Source organism: Pleurodeles waltl, chromosome 5 (assembly GCF_031143425.1).
Source record: "Pleurodeles waltl isolate 20211129_DDA chromosome 5, aPleWal1.hap1.20221129, whole genome shotgun sequence".
Classification (NCBI taxonomy): Eukaryota; Metazoa; Chordata; class Amphibia; order Caudata; family Salamandridae; genus Pleurodeles; species Pleurodeles waltl.
In genome coordinates, this window is record NC_090444.1 from 717634813 (window position 1) to 717651145 (window position 16333).

General features: G+C 44.0%; 1 protein-coding gene across 1 annotated transcript in view; it reads right to left on the reverse strand.

Moving 5' to 3' along the window:
- LOC138297306 (potassium/sodium hyperpolarization-activated cyclic nucleotide-gated channel 3-like) overlaps nt 1-16333 on the reverse strand; it is a 165275-nt gene that overhangs the window by 78819 nt on the left and 70123 nt on the right. The window contains exon 2 of the mRNA XM_069236734.1: nt 5635-5827. Coding sequence (XP_069092835.1) covers nt 5635-5827 — 193 coding nt within the window. The remainder of the gene's footprint in view (nt 1-5634; nt 5828-16333) is intronic.

Genomic DNA, 16333 nt, shown 5'->3' on the forward strand with positions numbered 1-16333 from the left:
GAGGCTGGGCTTGGCCACCCCCTTTGATCCTTTGCTATCAGATCTCAAAGTAAAGTATTTTAGCGTATACTGAAAATGGGAAAGAGAAAAAAACTCTTGTGGGAAAAGGGTTCTAATCAAGCACCCCAAACTACTCCATGTATTACCAACTATTTTACCTCTGTTGTGGGACGATTAACACAGAACTAGATTTGGTGGAGGAATGTATTGACAGTCCAATGGCAATCCCTGGCTCTGCTACTGGATTTGCCACTTACAGTTGCCTTGAAAGGTGCAAAGTTAACCCATGATGGAAATATTACCTCAAATGGCAGCAGTGACACCATCTTAACAAGAAGGAAATGTAGTATCATACAAAATCACTCCATCAGCAATAACCCCTAATTGGAAATAATCCGTACATATATGGCTAACATTAATCCACCTCCCTCCAAGAGGAAAAGAAAGGACACACACTAAAGTAACCAAGAACAATGGAGGGCTCTCTGAGGAGGGTTGACTTCCCCCCAACATGTTTTAAGCTGCAAAAGTCCATCATTACCAGCGAAAGGTGAGGAAGGCCCTTTCTAGGTCAATCCTCTTGTTGCGCCCTTTATAACTTTTGCATCTCATTTTTTAATAAATTAGATAGCAGGCTACAAAAGCGTAATGCGGATATCCAGGGCTGAATGGACAAAATTGAGGAAAAACTTAATCTACAAAACCAGCATAAGCAAAGTCACCAGATTAATAATGGCCCCAAGAAATCTTTAAACGCTGGCCTAGAGAGAAATAAAGCCCACACTTCTAACGGCCATGTTAAAGTTATCCAGTCATCAGCGGGCGAACTGCAACAAATTAGCCCCCAGCACGAAAATGGAAACAAATCAACTGACGAAGTTCCACCTTCATATGATAAGGTAATCACGGGTGGCTCACGCTCCTCTACTCCTGATACTCACCTGCACTTAAATCATGCATGTACTCTGCATATACTTATCTTAAGGAATGTACCTACCTTAGAAGTAGGGAAGCCTGAAGAGGAGCCAGATTTGGAAGCGAAAGTTGTCTACTGGTTGATGAAAAATCTGGGTGGATGGAAGACCTGCATAAGGAAATTATATTAGTTAGAAAGGTTAAGTGAGTTGGTCAAGACCTGGGTATACTATTGGCAGACTCTGTAGTGGTAAATTTTAGAAAAGTAAGGGATGAGGCACTACTTTTGAACTGTCTTAGTTACATGCATACTTGCTCAGAGGATTTTCAGGCCCTCTCCTTGGTTCTGTTATAAACCAATAAGCCAAGACCGTTCAAATGCTGCCCATGAAACAGTGAGGGAGACAATCATCTCTGGAGTCTTTAATATTGAAACTACAAATCACTTTGGGTTCTTAAACTCTGCTGCAGACCTGGAATGACTGAAGTACATTGGGGGTATTGAAGCGGTACAAAATGCATCTATGAAAGACAAAATCAGTGGTCACACTGGAATCCCCCCATATTGAAGAGGTAGACAGACACCTGCCCCAGTAAAAGACCTGTCAGGGAAAATGATGTTTCAGTTCTCTCCTGGAACACTACTGACGTGTGCAAGAAGCTTAATAACCTAGGATTTGTCTGCGGACCCCCGCTGGGCCTGGTGATTGCTGCATCTACTCTTGGGGGGCACCTGTCCCTCCCACCCACCTCCCAGCACTACCGGGCACCCAGGCAACATTACAATTGGCACCAGCATTTAGGGAGGCAGGTACTGGCCTGTGCAGCATAGTAAATTTGCCTCCAGGCCAGGCGAGAAATGCTGGCGGGGAGCTGACTACTGATCCAAGAGTCATGATGACAATAAACCCCCTCCCTGCAATCGCATTCTGGAGACAAACTGTAACCACACTTTGCATGGCCAAGAACTTTGGTTCAGCAACGGATGTGGCACCGCTGTACCGGAAGGGGCTGCCATCTGTCAACCATGGCTCTTATCTGCAGACTAATTGTGGCTGCTGGGGAATTGGAGGCAGCCAGCTTTGTGCCTCTGCCTGGAACATTGGGCCTGTGCTAACACCCCGGGACTGACCATCTAGGGTGCTCACAGTGCCACGTGGCCCACCCTCCTTCTTGTGTCCTAGGGGGTGAATGCTGTGGCTTTTCGGCAGGGGCCTCGACCTGGTAGTGGAGGAAGCACAATGCACCTACTGGAGCCCCAGGAGCAATGACTTAAAGAGACTTACTAACAGTATGCCATCCGTGTGATGCCTGTGTCCAGACCTGTGGTGTGATAAGCTGCTTCCCCTGGAACTCCTCCCTTGGCGAATGCAAGTGCAAGTGCAAGTGGTGAAACATCTCATGAGGCTCTTTGCGCAGGGCTAACGGCAAATGGAGTGGTCCGCGATGCGAGTGTCACTCCTGACATAAGCTGTTTTCTCCGGTGGCATCATGGGCAAGGATAAATCAGCCCGTGCACATGCTTCAAATACCATTACTCAGTATACCACACTGCGATAACCCACCCAAAGGATAACAATGCAGTTTGCCGTACCAGAGGATGGGGACCTCCAGGAGGGTGACCCTGAATCTTCCAGGACAGAACTGTTGGCAGCCATACAAGGGTCTCAAACAGGCTCTTGAACCCAAAATTTAAACAGATTCTATAGATTTCAATCTTCTTTGCAGACCTACGGAAGGTGGCAAACAAAGTAAAAACTGCTAAAAACGAGCATCACAGTCCTACAGGGGAGGTGGCGGGCCAAAAGCATCAGATGGCCCAAATTACAACAGTGGCTGTGGAGCTGATGACGCTGAGGGCCGCTCCCGCAAAAGCAACATCTGGCTCCTGGGGTTTCCCGAGTTATCAGTAGAGACCTCTACAGAACAATTTCTGGAAGACTGGGTGCGGACTGTGCTGAAACCCTGGGGCCTGTCAGAATTGTTTGTGGTGGAGAGAGTGCACAGGGCCTTTTGCCCCTGCAAGCCTCCCCCCACTAACCGTTGCCGGGCCATCATTGCCAAAATTCTCAATTACCACAACAGGGATTGCATCCTTAGAGTGGCTCGTGAGCAGGAGATTCCCCACTTTGGCAGCAGTAACATGACCATGTATCTGTATTACACAAAGCAGATCCAGGAGCAATGCAATCATTTTGTGCTATTAACCAGAAATTACGTGCGTTGCAGATGCAGCACATGCTCCTCTACCCAGCGAGGTTAAAAGTACTCTTTCAAGACAAAGCCCACTTCTTTGACAGCCCAGCAAATGTGTGGGAATGGTTGGAACTCAGGGACGATGCTGTGGCACCTCGCGATGGAGGCAGCCAAAGTCAGTCCTGGGGAACGCGCACCCGCACACATTTGCGCCAATATTAGACTTCTGTACTTATCCCCCATGGGGTCCCAGAGAGTTATGATCAGGGAGGATGGCACCATGCATCTGAACACTGTGGACTTGCTGGAGGTGGATGGTGACACTGCCTCCCAGATGCCCTTGGACGGCGCTGGACCCTGAACCCTGCAATGGACATGGTATCACATACTTTGGCCACCATAGAGGCATAGGGTGACAGTGGCTGAGCGGAGGTCATTGTGGCCTGTTTCTCTGTAGTGCTTGACGGGCGGCTTGATGGATGTTTGCCGGGAGGGTGCAGGGCTGATTCACTTTTAGGGTGAGACTGATTCATGCTACAATCGCTATGTGTGTGTGTGGGGGTGTGTGAGGGAGACATTGGGGACACCTGACCCTATGAGGCCCATCTGTGGTGTACACTGCTTTGTAGTCAGTGTGCTCAACTTAGCCTGGCAGGGAGAATAGACTTGGGAGACACTACTGGAGAAGTATGCAAACACAGCTGGCTGACGACAGCCCTACAAAGGGTAATACAGAACATTGGGTTACACGATGTCTGGAGGTTGACACACCCTACACAAAAGTTGTGTACATGCCACTCCGTAACACACAACACTTAGAGTAGACTGGACAGAGTGCTGATTGGCGGGTTACCGCTTCTAGAAGATTTTGAGGGCACACATCTTGGGCAATTTCTCTCTGATCATTCCCCTGTCAGCTGTAAGGTGACCTGGGGGGGCACTGCTCGGGCGTGAGATCACTGAGGATGCAGACGGACATCCTTGAGGACCCGGAGGGGCATGAGCGTTGTCGCGCACACTTACGGATTACCTGGACACAAACTGGCACTCTACAACACATAGGGCCATGGAGTGGGAGGCCCTTAAAGCAGTACTGAGAGGCATCTGCCTGGGTCTCAAAGACAGGGTGTGCCACTAGCTTCAGGCGGAGCGCCATAGGGAGGAAGTCAAATTGGTGGGGATACAGGCAGTAACACCAACTGAGCACCCACAAATTCAGAGATGCACAAATAACCATTCCTCCTAATCCGTATCTTGTGTTTAGTTCAGAAATACATAGGTTTCATTGATCCCCATTTTTCACTCCACATATTTCACCCTATCAATTGGTCTATACTCAGTAGACAGTGCAAAACAATTGTACGTGCAGTTCAGTTGTTGGCTCTAGGAACCTTGGACTTTTCGAAAACCTACAAACCCTATATATAACTGCAACCAAAAGGGTCAAGCAAACCTAATGGTGCATTGGTTTTGTAAACCAGCCATCGTGCCAAAAGTTACACATGAAAACATTGTCAGAAATGTTGTATTTTTCCTACTCATTTTCAATATTCATTTCAACAGTTGGTTTCTTTGAAACAATCTTAAAGGATCTACAAATATGACCCCTTTGCTGAATTCAGAATTTTGTCTACTTTCCAGAAATATATAGCTTTCCTGGACCGCCCCTGGGTTTCACAGCTAGTTTCTACCTAAAAACTGGAAGTAGGTTGAAAGAACAAAAAAATAGGAAAAAGGGGCTACCTCTTTGAAAAATACCAACAAATTTGCAAAAAAAAATAGGTTTCTTGAATCAGCTCTGCAAGTTCCTGAAAGATGAGAAGATGGTGACTTTAGCAAAACAGACCATTTGCTGATGACATCTTTATGAAAAAACACACAAGGCACATTTATCCAGAGCACTTTTCTCCTGTTTTCCCTAAAAACTAAAAATTTAGCTATGTCTTGGCCATTTTCTCAGTGCCCTCTAGAAGAATCCACAATCCCTGGTACCTTTAGAATCCCCAGGGTGTTTGGAAAAAAGGATGCAAACTTTGCGTGGATGCCTTCTGTGGAGAAACAGGACCTAAGAACAAATTCCCCCCAAAAAGTAAAAAATGGGCTCAGCACTTTGGGGTGGTGGGGAAGGGGTGTGGGGGACAGGAGGGTTGGGGGCTGTTGAGGACTTTTGGGAGGCTCAGCAGTTAAGGATTTAACATGGTCTGTATTTATTGTATGCTGATACATCACAATTACATTACCACATCAAATATTAAAGATAGTGAGATGGAAATCAGCACAAATTATGATGCACAAAGACACTGTTATTTTAATAAATACTATTTGCATATATTAATTTAAAAAACCTATAGAGCAGCCACAACTATCACTCATTAAACTGCCAAAAGAAACATTTAGGCTACAGATCATAAATAACAGCATCCAGAATTTGGTTGTACCAGAATGCTTAACAGTGTCAAAGCAAGCAGCTTGTACAGATATACAGAACTTTCTTCAAAATCAAACTGAAATGTGTGCTCTTACCTGTTCATTATCTTTAATAAATCCAGTAAAAAAATTCAGAATTATATCCAATAAAAATACAATATCGCAAAAAATACTGAATACGAGCCAATCAGCACTCAGTAGCACATGCTCTGGAAAATAAGAAACTCCAAAAGGGGTGATGAGAATATTAAAAACAGTCAAAATTGCAGTTGCTAGCAGCCAGTAGCTTCTGTAAAAAAAAAAAAAAGCATGAGAGTATATTTTTGAAAACACAAATCCAGTCTAATGAATAGATATTAATCCCTTTTACTCACCGCACCTCACAAAAAAGAGCAAAACTTGTTTTATATCGTTATTTACAAACCCAATACACAACGCATGTGATTTAAAAGTCTCTGAGCTGCACAATTCATTGCAAGCATAATGACTTAGAGCAGTAGTTTCCAATCTTTTGACTACTGAGGACCCCCACTGAATCATTACTGGAAGCCAGGGACCCCAAGCAATTTGTACGATTTACATTTCAAACATTAAAAAAGTAATTCGCATACAATACACAAACAAGTACATACCAAACAATTACTTGGATTACTAAATTGGGAAGGTATCTCGGCAACTAACTTTTCAATGTTTGGTTTTATTTAGGAAAGCTGAATCCTCAGATCAGATTCTACATTTCCCAAGTGATTTCTATTTTTATTTTTTAGGTACATAAGATCTAAGAAAGCTTTTTCATATAAAAATGTGGTGAGGAAAGGAAGCAAAACCCTAAGAGCCTTTCATCTCTTCATAGGCCCTCTGTCACATGTATTTCATTTGTTTTATAGCACCTCTCCTACCATTGTAGGGTTTTGGGGCACTTTACATCACACACATAGAGACAATTAATCATACGTAGGTAAATCAGTGTATAGAAAATGTAACATAAGGGCAAAGGAGACTACAAGGTGTAGGGTTCATATTTCATCCACACTGGTAGGCTTGGTCTGGAGAAGCACAAACTCAGGATTCAGAACATAACACAGAGATTAGCATTGACTTTAATAAGAAGAATGTATTTCTCTGCAAGCAAACCTTTTTTTGCAACATGAGGGTAATAAAAGTCTGGGAAAAACAAACTTTCTAATTTCTGCCATGCAGTTTGCATGCAGCTTTTTGATGGCAGTTTCTAGCTCAATGTGCTAAATTATGATTGTAACTTATGAACTGCTCAGTAACAAAAGAATCTCTGTAACAAAAGCAGTAATCCACTGTGCTATGCACATAAAATAATATCCTTGCATGATACACGTTCAGCAGGCATATTAACCATCTGTGCTAACTCAGATGAGCCAAAACTGCCACTAGATAAAACTCACATCTCTCTCCAGCAGGTACATCAATCACCAGAGTTATTTTGATGATTTTATTTTTGCCCGAAGGATCCTGGATGTACAAAGAACTTTGCAGTGCTTTTAAAACCGCTGCACAAAGGAAGTAAAAAATAGAGCCCCCAGCTGGAGAAGTGCCTTCCTGCCTGCCCAGGCCTGCAGACCCCCTGGGAATGTGTCACGGACGGCTGGGGGATCGCGGATCCCAGGTAGGGAACCACTGACTTAGAGATCTCACATTGCACCAAGCCAAGCATAAGTACCAAGCAAGTAGAGCAGGGGTCTCCAACCTTTTCTGTAACAGGACTTACTTATGTTCAATAAAAATGGTGCAGGGCTACTTATACTGTCAGTGTTGTATGAACAGCACTACCTTAGTGGCCACCCTATGCAAGACTGCCAGCAGTGATCACCTTATTGCAACAGGCAGGGTAGCCAAAAGTAATGCAAGAACGGTTTTATCAACTTGGAAGGTAAATATATTTTGAAAATGCAACCATTTTTCTCCAAACATCATCTTATGAGCTCCAAAATTACATACATTTTCATCTTGAATATGCTCTTTTCAATTCTGGAATACATCTGATAATTCATCAAAGCAATAGCCTTCAATTTAGTGGGCTGGGCTACACATAGGAGAGCAACTTACATGTAGCTGGAGAACTACTAGTAGCTCACAAGCTACTTGTTGGAGATGCCTGATGTAGAGTCATTGTTTCATATTTTGCATTATGGTATTTGACACTTTGATTTTGTCACTATAACTATACTGCACATGCCGGAATGGAAAGGAAGGTCAGGAATAGAGGAGTTACTCCTGTGTATCATGACTACATTCAGTGCTTAATTTGAGCAGGTGGTTTTGATACTCGACCCCGTTTAACTGTTAACACATGGCACTTATGGCAGTCTGCCATATGGTGGCACTATTTGTCCAGTTAGAGATAAGCACACCAACAGTTGTTTAGGGATTTAATATATCTTTAGAAATGGCTAATACCTGCAGTCCAAGCCATTCTTATAGTTCTGGGGCGTTTCACAGGGAGGGGAAACAAAAGCTTCTTATGTCTAGACAGAAAAGACCTCAACTAAGTTGCCTTCCTCTCATCTACTGCTAATAACCTGTGCGCAAACAAACTCTGTTCAATGTCTAAAGCAAAAAGTACTTACGTGAAAAGGAAAGTCTAAATTTTCTAGCTGTGAGTTCAAAACTCTAATCATTATTGTTAACAAACATTGGTCGACACGTGTTTCACAACTTCAAACTCGCTTCTTCAGGTCCAAAATAATGGTTTCTACAGTATAATTAGTAATCTTGTTGCCGTTTACAGTAGATAAAGATTTTAAATGCTCTTTTTTCTTTTTGTTGTGACAGCAAATGTTGATTTTCATCCTAATGCTTCATAACTCTTGCTGATTATATTGTTACAACGTTCAACAGTGAGTAAAAATCTTACACAGGAGTGTTTGATTTTCTGATTGTATTACGGCACGATAGACGTCTAACACAGAGTCACACTTGACACTCAGATTTTAAGAACATAGAAGATCTATGTTCCATAAGCAGAAAAAGGACCAGTACACCAAAACTGAAAGTCTGCTGACAAAAGAAACTGGGAAAAATGGGGTAAGGGATGAAGCAAAGCATGAGCACCTTTTCTGAAGTACTCTGGACTGGCCTTTCTAAAGTCATTGTATGCAAAAGTTATGTGTCAAGACCAGAGGCTCAGATTATGCAATAACTTTCAATCAGGGCTGCTGCTACTACTACATTGGCACGCTACTACTACGTTGGCACACAGACTACCTGTCTTTGATATCTGTTAGGCCGTGTCATGGATGTTAGTCCGTATGTTCACAAAGCACTACTGCCTTGATAGGCAGGTCCAACTGAAGAGGCATTTTGCCGGTCGTTCCTGCAAGATATTTTGGTTTGTACAATTCTATATAGCCACCATCTTAGGAAGTACTACTTGGGTATCATTCACAAGGTGAAGAATCTGCAGTTAGACAATCAAAAGAACAAGTTATTTACCTTTGGGAACACTTTTTCTGGTGGATACGCCTTCTACTTCAGATTCCTCATGCCCTCCCATCTCCCTCGTTCTGTGGACTGGATATGTTTCTCCAACTATAAAAACGTCCCAATTTAGACATCTGCAGACTGTCACATCTGATCAGTTATTAAACTCTGTGATCGATGACTGGGATAGAACCAAGAAAACCCTGATGTCAGCATGCAGGGGACAATCCATACACATGGCCCCGGCATCACTTCTAGGGCAGGACAGAGTCAACATGGAGCCGCATGACTGCCGTTGTGAAGAATTGTTTCTCTATAAGGCAAAATAATTAATGATGGGTGCAGAAGTTTAAAAAAAAAAAATTGTTTTAACAAGTGAATTTGTGCTTGCTCTGCAGATTTTCAGTTTTGCACATATACACTTCAATATTTACTCTTGTGAAAATTGAAAATCACAGATGATTTCCCCTGCAAAACTGTTAATCTTCTTTCATGCAACCATATAGTGGTACTGTAAACTGTCATCCAAATGATTTTTGCTGCAGGCAGGGTATTGGGTCTCTTTCTCAAGTGGACAAAAAAACATTTAAGCTTGTTGCCCTTAACCCAACACAATATGGTGTGGAGCGATACAAATTCACATCCCTACCTACACATTTATTTAAGCAAATTAAGTTCTGAGCAGGCCCATTTCTGTATGGCAGAGACCAGGAGAATATACAATTTCCTATCTAACATGAAGGAAAGTTTCAAATCGAATAAGGACACAGAGGCGAGGATTATGCAATAACTCTCTCCATTTTATTGTTCAGCAGGCAAACACAACGTTATATTCAATGAACAGTAAAGACTACAAATCCCATGAGTCTTTATGTTTGAACTTTCAATAATACAACCATAGAGTCCTCCTTATAAATCATCCACCAAGATAAAGAAGTTCCTCTTTTTCGCTGCTCAGTAGCCAAGTAAGTACTTTTTCTTGGTGGTTATTTATGCATGTTTTATTGTGTGTCAAATGCATGTTGTGTTGTGCCTATTTACAAGCTGTGTGGCTTAGCAGTGTTGCTGTTGCTAAGCGTGAAGCAAAACAGCGTGTTCTTCAGCAAGAGACTGGCAAAGCGGCTCCGCGTGACACAGTAGCCTACAGATACCTCTAGTGGACATCGAGTACAGGACGAGCCACTCAGCATATGGTGAATCAGCTTCATTATACCAGTTGGGCTGTCTAGGGGTCGCAGGGTGAACAGACTAGGCGTCCACCTTCCAGTTTAATTATACTGCTCGGGCCCGCTAGGGGGCGCGGTATGGTGTGGACTAGATGCCTGTATTCCTGTCATTTCTGGCATTATTTCTCTGTGTGGCTCGTCGGCCCCTTTTCCGGCTGAAGAGAATCTGGGACATTTGGAGACCTTGAGTGCGCAGAGAGAGACACCCTTACCACACATTTAGGCGTTTCAGTAGTTGTGTTCCCTTAAGCTCCAGCAGGGCGGTTGGCTTCAGCCGTGCCGTGCATTCCTCATAGTGCCCACAGTAATTAGAGGGCATGTGTACAGCAGAATCTCAAATAAGTATTGACAGTTGTTAAACAAGCACTGGCCATTGTAAGGGGTTCTTACCATCCCTACAGCTACTGACCAGTATTGGGTGGCTAACTCAAGGGTTGATCCCTATCCATACCCATCTGTGATAACTTTAGGCACCCTTTCTACCTGATCCCTCATGGCAGGATCTACTGCTGAGTTCTGGGGTGCTGGGGAAGAGGAGCAGTCTCTCTTCCCCATTCACTTGTAGTTAGTAGACATCATTGAAGACTACCTCAAGAGAGCGATCTCTTCGGCCTCACAACCCCTGAGTAAACGGATGGTTCAGTTTACAGCCTGTCGCAATGTGGTACCCCCACCAGAGGAATGTGTGGGGCCTGCCCCCTATGACACTCATGGTGCCTATCGCATTAAAAGGGTGGCAAAAGGCAAAGGCTGTAAGCCCCCCTCCAAACACCTTTAAAATGCTGTGCAAAGCTTTTCTGAGAGACCGCCGTGAAGCCTTGGCAACACAGGACTCCAATTCCCAGCTTGGGGTTACATCTGATGACTATCATTCCTACTCCCCTCAGGATGTAGATGACAATGCCGGGGAAGCCTCTGAATACTCTGATGGGGACTCTGGTAAAAAAACAGGTACTAGTAGACCCTGGCAACTAGAGTGTGGTGCCACATTCAGGGAATGTCTACTCCGCAAGATGCTGTGGGTTCACAGGACATGCTTCAACCCCGCTCAGCGGACAAGGCTCCCGCTAGTAAGGCAGTGGCATATGTGACCAGCAGTATTTGCATCTGCGGGCGGAATATCCAAGACTTTCTCTGGCAGGCAAGGTGGCTTATACGCCTGAGATTGATGGCAAAATGGTGACCTTTGTCACAAAGTTTACCAAGGATCTCAAAAAAGGGCCTGGACTAGTCCTGGAGAGCCTACCAGGATAAGGTTCTTGATGTCCTAGGACCACTTACAGAAATCTAAGATATGGCAGAGGCGAACAGTGAATCGGGCGAGTTGATTGACCCCGTCGTCCTCTCTGGGTGGGCCCAGTGGGCTCAATGTTTCCTGGCAAACACAAATTGTGCATTGTCTACAGAGCGCAGACACTGTTTCATGATTAAAATTGACCCCAAGCTGGAAGAATTGGAAACCACAGAGGCTGGCGCTGAGGCAGATGGGGGTCTCTTTAGAGACCAGTTTGTTACCACTTTTTCCTCCCTGAATAAGGTTTTTGGTGGGGCTGGAAGAAACAGGCGCTGCTCCGCCCGTGTGTATCCCTTCAGCCCCCACAAGTTCCGGACCACGTGCTCCCTGCAGTGGCAGGACCAAAAGAAGCTTGGAGGCTTCTACCTCACACGAGGCACAGATTGAGGCTGTGGTGGCAGAGGTACCTTCTGAGGAGCCAAAAATGTCACTGGGGTCTCAAATGGTAAGCAATATCCCTTTTTTTCCCTACCAGAGGTGGGAGGCAGGTTATGATGCTTTCTCCAGAATTTGGCATCAATAACAGGGGATGCATGGATACTGCAAACAGTGACAGGCTTTCACACAGAATGTTTTGGTACCCCCCCCCCGGAAAGGTCTGGACCCTCGGCCAACAAATGGTTGGTACACTGACACTTCAAAATGGAAGGGATTCACCTCCTCTGGGGTATAATTTTCCCAAATGATTGGGGCTGGTCAGATCGGACTTGAAGAACACCTATCTTACCATTCATATTTTTCCCCTGCACAGACATTTTCTGCACTTCCTGTGGAGGGAACAGTTTTTTGAGTTCACACGTCTCCCTTTTGGTTTTTCGTCCGCACCACAGTGCTTCACCAAGAAGCCATAGAATGGCTCAGAGCAAGAGGAATCCGACTCACTGTCTACTTGAATGACATTCTGCTGCTGCATCAGGATTGCAGTTGTCAATATCTCTGTTTCAGAACCTAGAGTTTGTCAACAACTGTGAGGAATCAGTTTGTTTCTATACAAAAACTGCTGTCCCTGGGTTTTGAGATAGACACGGTGGGTCAGTGCCTCAAACTGCCTCAAAAGAAAATGTTCCTCATTCGCAGGGAACTGCACAGAACATCATAGAAAGAGTTTCTTTCTCTCTGGCATCCAAGCAGGATTGTTGAACTTCTCTTATTGACTATTAAGGCGATGTTTTGGGGACTGCTGCACTATCGAGTGCTCCAATGGTTAAATGCTTTGCACCTCAAGAGGGGTTTGACCTATGCCTAAGAGGTCAGTCTTTCTTCAGAAGCACAAATGAAAATCTGTTGGTGACTCGACCATATGCAAGCCTGGAACACAATAGCCATCTTCAGTTTGAATCCGTATGTGGTAACAGAAACCGATATGAGTTTTCAAGGTTGGGGAGCCTGTTGCGGTGTGGTTACCACCGGAGGACTGTGGTCAAACAATGAAGGAGCACAGCACATCATCTTTTTAGAGCATCTGGCAGGATCCTTTGTGATCCAGAGTCTGGTGACCAACAAAGTCTCCTGCTCCATCCTACTGAGGATGGACAACATGTCAACATTACACTACATAAATTGCCTAGGGGCACTCGCTCCAAAGTGCCAGTGAATCTAGACAGGAACTTTTGGAACCACTGACTGGCAAACAAGATCTCATCCACAGCAGAGTTTCTGCAGGGTCATCTGAATCAGATGGCAGATTGGCACTCTCAACATCTGAGGTACTCCAGCGACTGGAAGATGGATCCAGCTCTGTTTCAGATGGTTATAATCAAATGGGGTCCATGTCAATTGGACCTCTTTGCTTCCCGACTCAATCATCAACTTGCCCACTTTTTCAATTAGTGTCCACATCCACAGGTGGATGCGACAAACGCCTTCCTTTAGGACTGGAGCCAATTTCAGGGATATGAGTTTCCACCATTCTCAATGATCACAGCACTGGTCAGGCGTCAAGGGTGGAGATGATCCTGGTGACACCACAGTGGAAGTTGCAAGTCTGGTATCCAGTTCTTCTGGAACTCTCTATGGATTTTCCAATCCCACTTTGTTAGACTCCTCTTCTTCTGACGGATGTTCACGGCAACGTGTACCTGTTGGTTTAGTACTGCAATCTCCATCTGATGGTATGGAGGATTACAGGGGACACTAGATAATCCCAGGCCTTTCATCCGAAGCTCCGCTAATCACCAGGAGAGCTTGTGTAGATTCAACAATCAAGCGATGTGAGTCAGCTTGGCGTAAATGGTCATGCAAGTGTCTGCAACAGAATCTTGATCCTGTGGGGGAGGATGTAGTCCACAACATTGTGAATTTTTTTATCAGAGTTGGAGGGTGTCGGGCTGTCATACTGCACAATTAATGCTTGTAGATCTGCCATTTCAGCGGGTCATTTATTGTCCTCTGATGTACCAGCTGGGGAACATCCCACTGTGTGCAGACTTTTGAGAGGTATTCGATTGCCTACTCCCAGGAACAATACTATTCTTCTCTATGGGATGTCAATACGGTTCTGCAACTGTTGTTGTCGTGGCAAGATAATGAATATCTGTAACGCAGGGAAATAACTGGTAAATTGGCAATTATAATATGTCTGACTTACTGAAAGAGGTTATCAGATGATCGGGCGCTTGATATGACGGCGTGCATATTTAGTCCGGATGGGGTCTCTTCTTCTATCTCTAGGCAAACCAAACTAATTCCAGAGTTGTGCAATACCTGGCTTTTCCTTCTCACCCCAAACCGTGTGTGGTTTGGTGTCTCCGGGCCTACGAGGCCATGATTGAAGAGTACTGTCCTCTTGGAGCCAAGTGACTACTCATAGCCCTTAAAAAAACATTCACACTGGTTTCGGCAGCTACTATTGAAAGATGGGTGAAGTGGTTATTATAGGAGGCAGGCACTGACACATCTGTATTTGGAGCAAACTCTGCTGGGAGGATGATTGAAGGATATCCTCAGGGCGGAAGACTGGTCTTTCAACTCTACGTTTAAGACCTTTTCTTTTAAGCCGGTGCCTGGAATGGCCTCACTGTTGGTCAACCAGATTTAAACTTGCATAATCTGAGTCTCAGGTCCTGACATAGAATATAAAATTTCCAAGCTAACGTGAACGAAAGTTTCAATTCTATTAAGGAAATGGAGGCGAGGATTATCCCTCCCAGTTATTCATTCTCATTCACCGACCCTCCTTCACGTTTACAGAATTACGAATGTGAGGATGAGTATTTTTCTTTCAAGTCGCTATGCTATTATGATATTGTTGGATGTACTGCAATCTTATGGCTATTACTGCATTTACGGATTGTTCTTTAGCAATGTTTGAGATTAGAGTTTAAAGTCTATGGTGTGTATACTTTATTCTATAGTATGATTCGGACCAGAAGCAAAATGTCTGAATGAAAACTACAGGAGGATGTCTATTGCACAAAGCAAGAGGAAGTGCTTTTCCTTTATGGATGATTTATAAGGAGGGCTCTATGGTTGGATTGTTGAAAGTTCAAACATAAAACCTCATGGGATTTGTAGTCTTTAGTGTTCATTAAATATAATGTTGGTTTTGGCTGCTGAGCAATAAAATAGAGAGAGGTAATGCATAATCCTCGCCTCTGTGTCCTTAACAGAACTGAAACTTTCTTTCAAGTTAGCTGGAAAATTGTATAGTCTCCTGGTCTCTGCCATACAGAAATGGCCTGCTTAGAACTTAATTTGCTTACAAAAATGTGCAGGTAGGGATGTGAATTTGTATCGCTCCACACCATATTGTGTTGGGTTAAGTGCGACAAGCTTAAATGTTTTTTTGTCCACTGGACAAATAGAGCCAATACCCTGCCTGCTGCAGAAACCATTTGTATGACAGTTTATATTGCCACTGCATGGTTGCATGAAACATGATCAACAATTTTACAGAGGTAAGCCTGAAAATCATAATCCTAGTAATCATCTGTGATTTTCAAATTTAATTTGAGTAAATATAGAAGTGTATATTTACAAAAGTGAGAATCTACAGAGCAAGTACCAATTTAAGTGTTAAAACGATTTTTTTCCTTTAAATTTTGCACCCATGGTTGCTTATTCTGCCTTATAGGGAAATTATTCTCAGCATGTGCAATCATGTGGGTCCATGTTGACTCTATCCCGCCCTAGACATGATGCCAGAGCCACGTGTATGCATCACCCCTGCATGCTGACATCAGTTTCTTACTTGGTTCTGTCCCAGTCATCGGTCACAGAGCTTAATAACTGATCAGATATGACAGTCTGCAGATGTCTAAACTGGGACCTTTTTTTATAGATGGAGAAAAATGTCCAGTGAACAGAATGAGGGAGGTGGGAGGGTGGAAGGAATCTGAAGTAGAAGTAATATCCACTAGAAAAAGTGTTACCAAAGGTAAGTAACTTGTTCTTCTGATAGATACTTCTACCTGCAGATTCCGCACATTTTGAATGATACCCAAGTAGTACCTCCTAAGACGGTGGCAATATAGAAGGGTACAAACCAAAAAGTCTTGCACGACCGACCAGCAAAATGCCTCCCATGTTGGACCTGGCTATCAAGGCAGTAGTGCTTTGTGAACATACAAATTGACGTCCAAGTCGCGGCCTAACAGATATCGAATACAGGTACTCTGCATGCCAATATAGCAGTAGCAGCCCTGACTCTGGGCTGAATGAGACTCAGACCTTCAAGAGGCTGTTTCTAGGCCAATGCACAGCAGACCTTAATACAGAGGACTATCTACCTTGATATGGACCTTTTCTGCACCACATTACCAGTCTTACGTGGGTTCCATGCACACTTTGTCACTGGAACCAAGCTGTACCCGGCTGAGGAGCC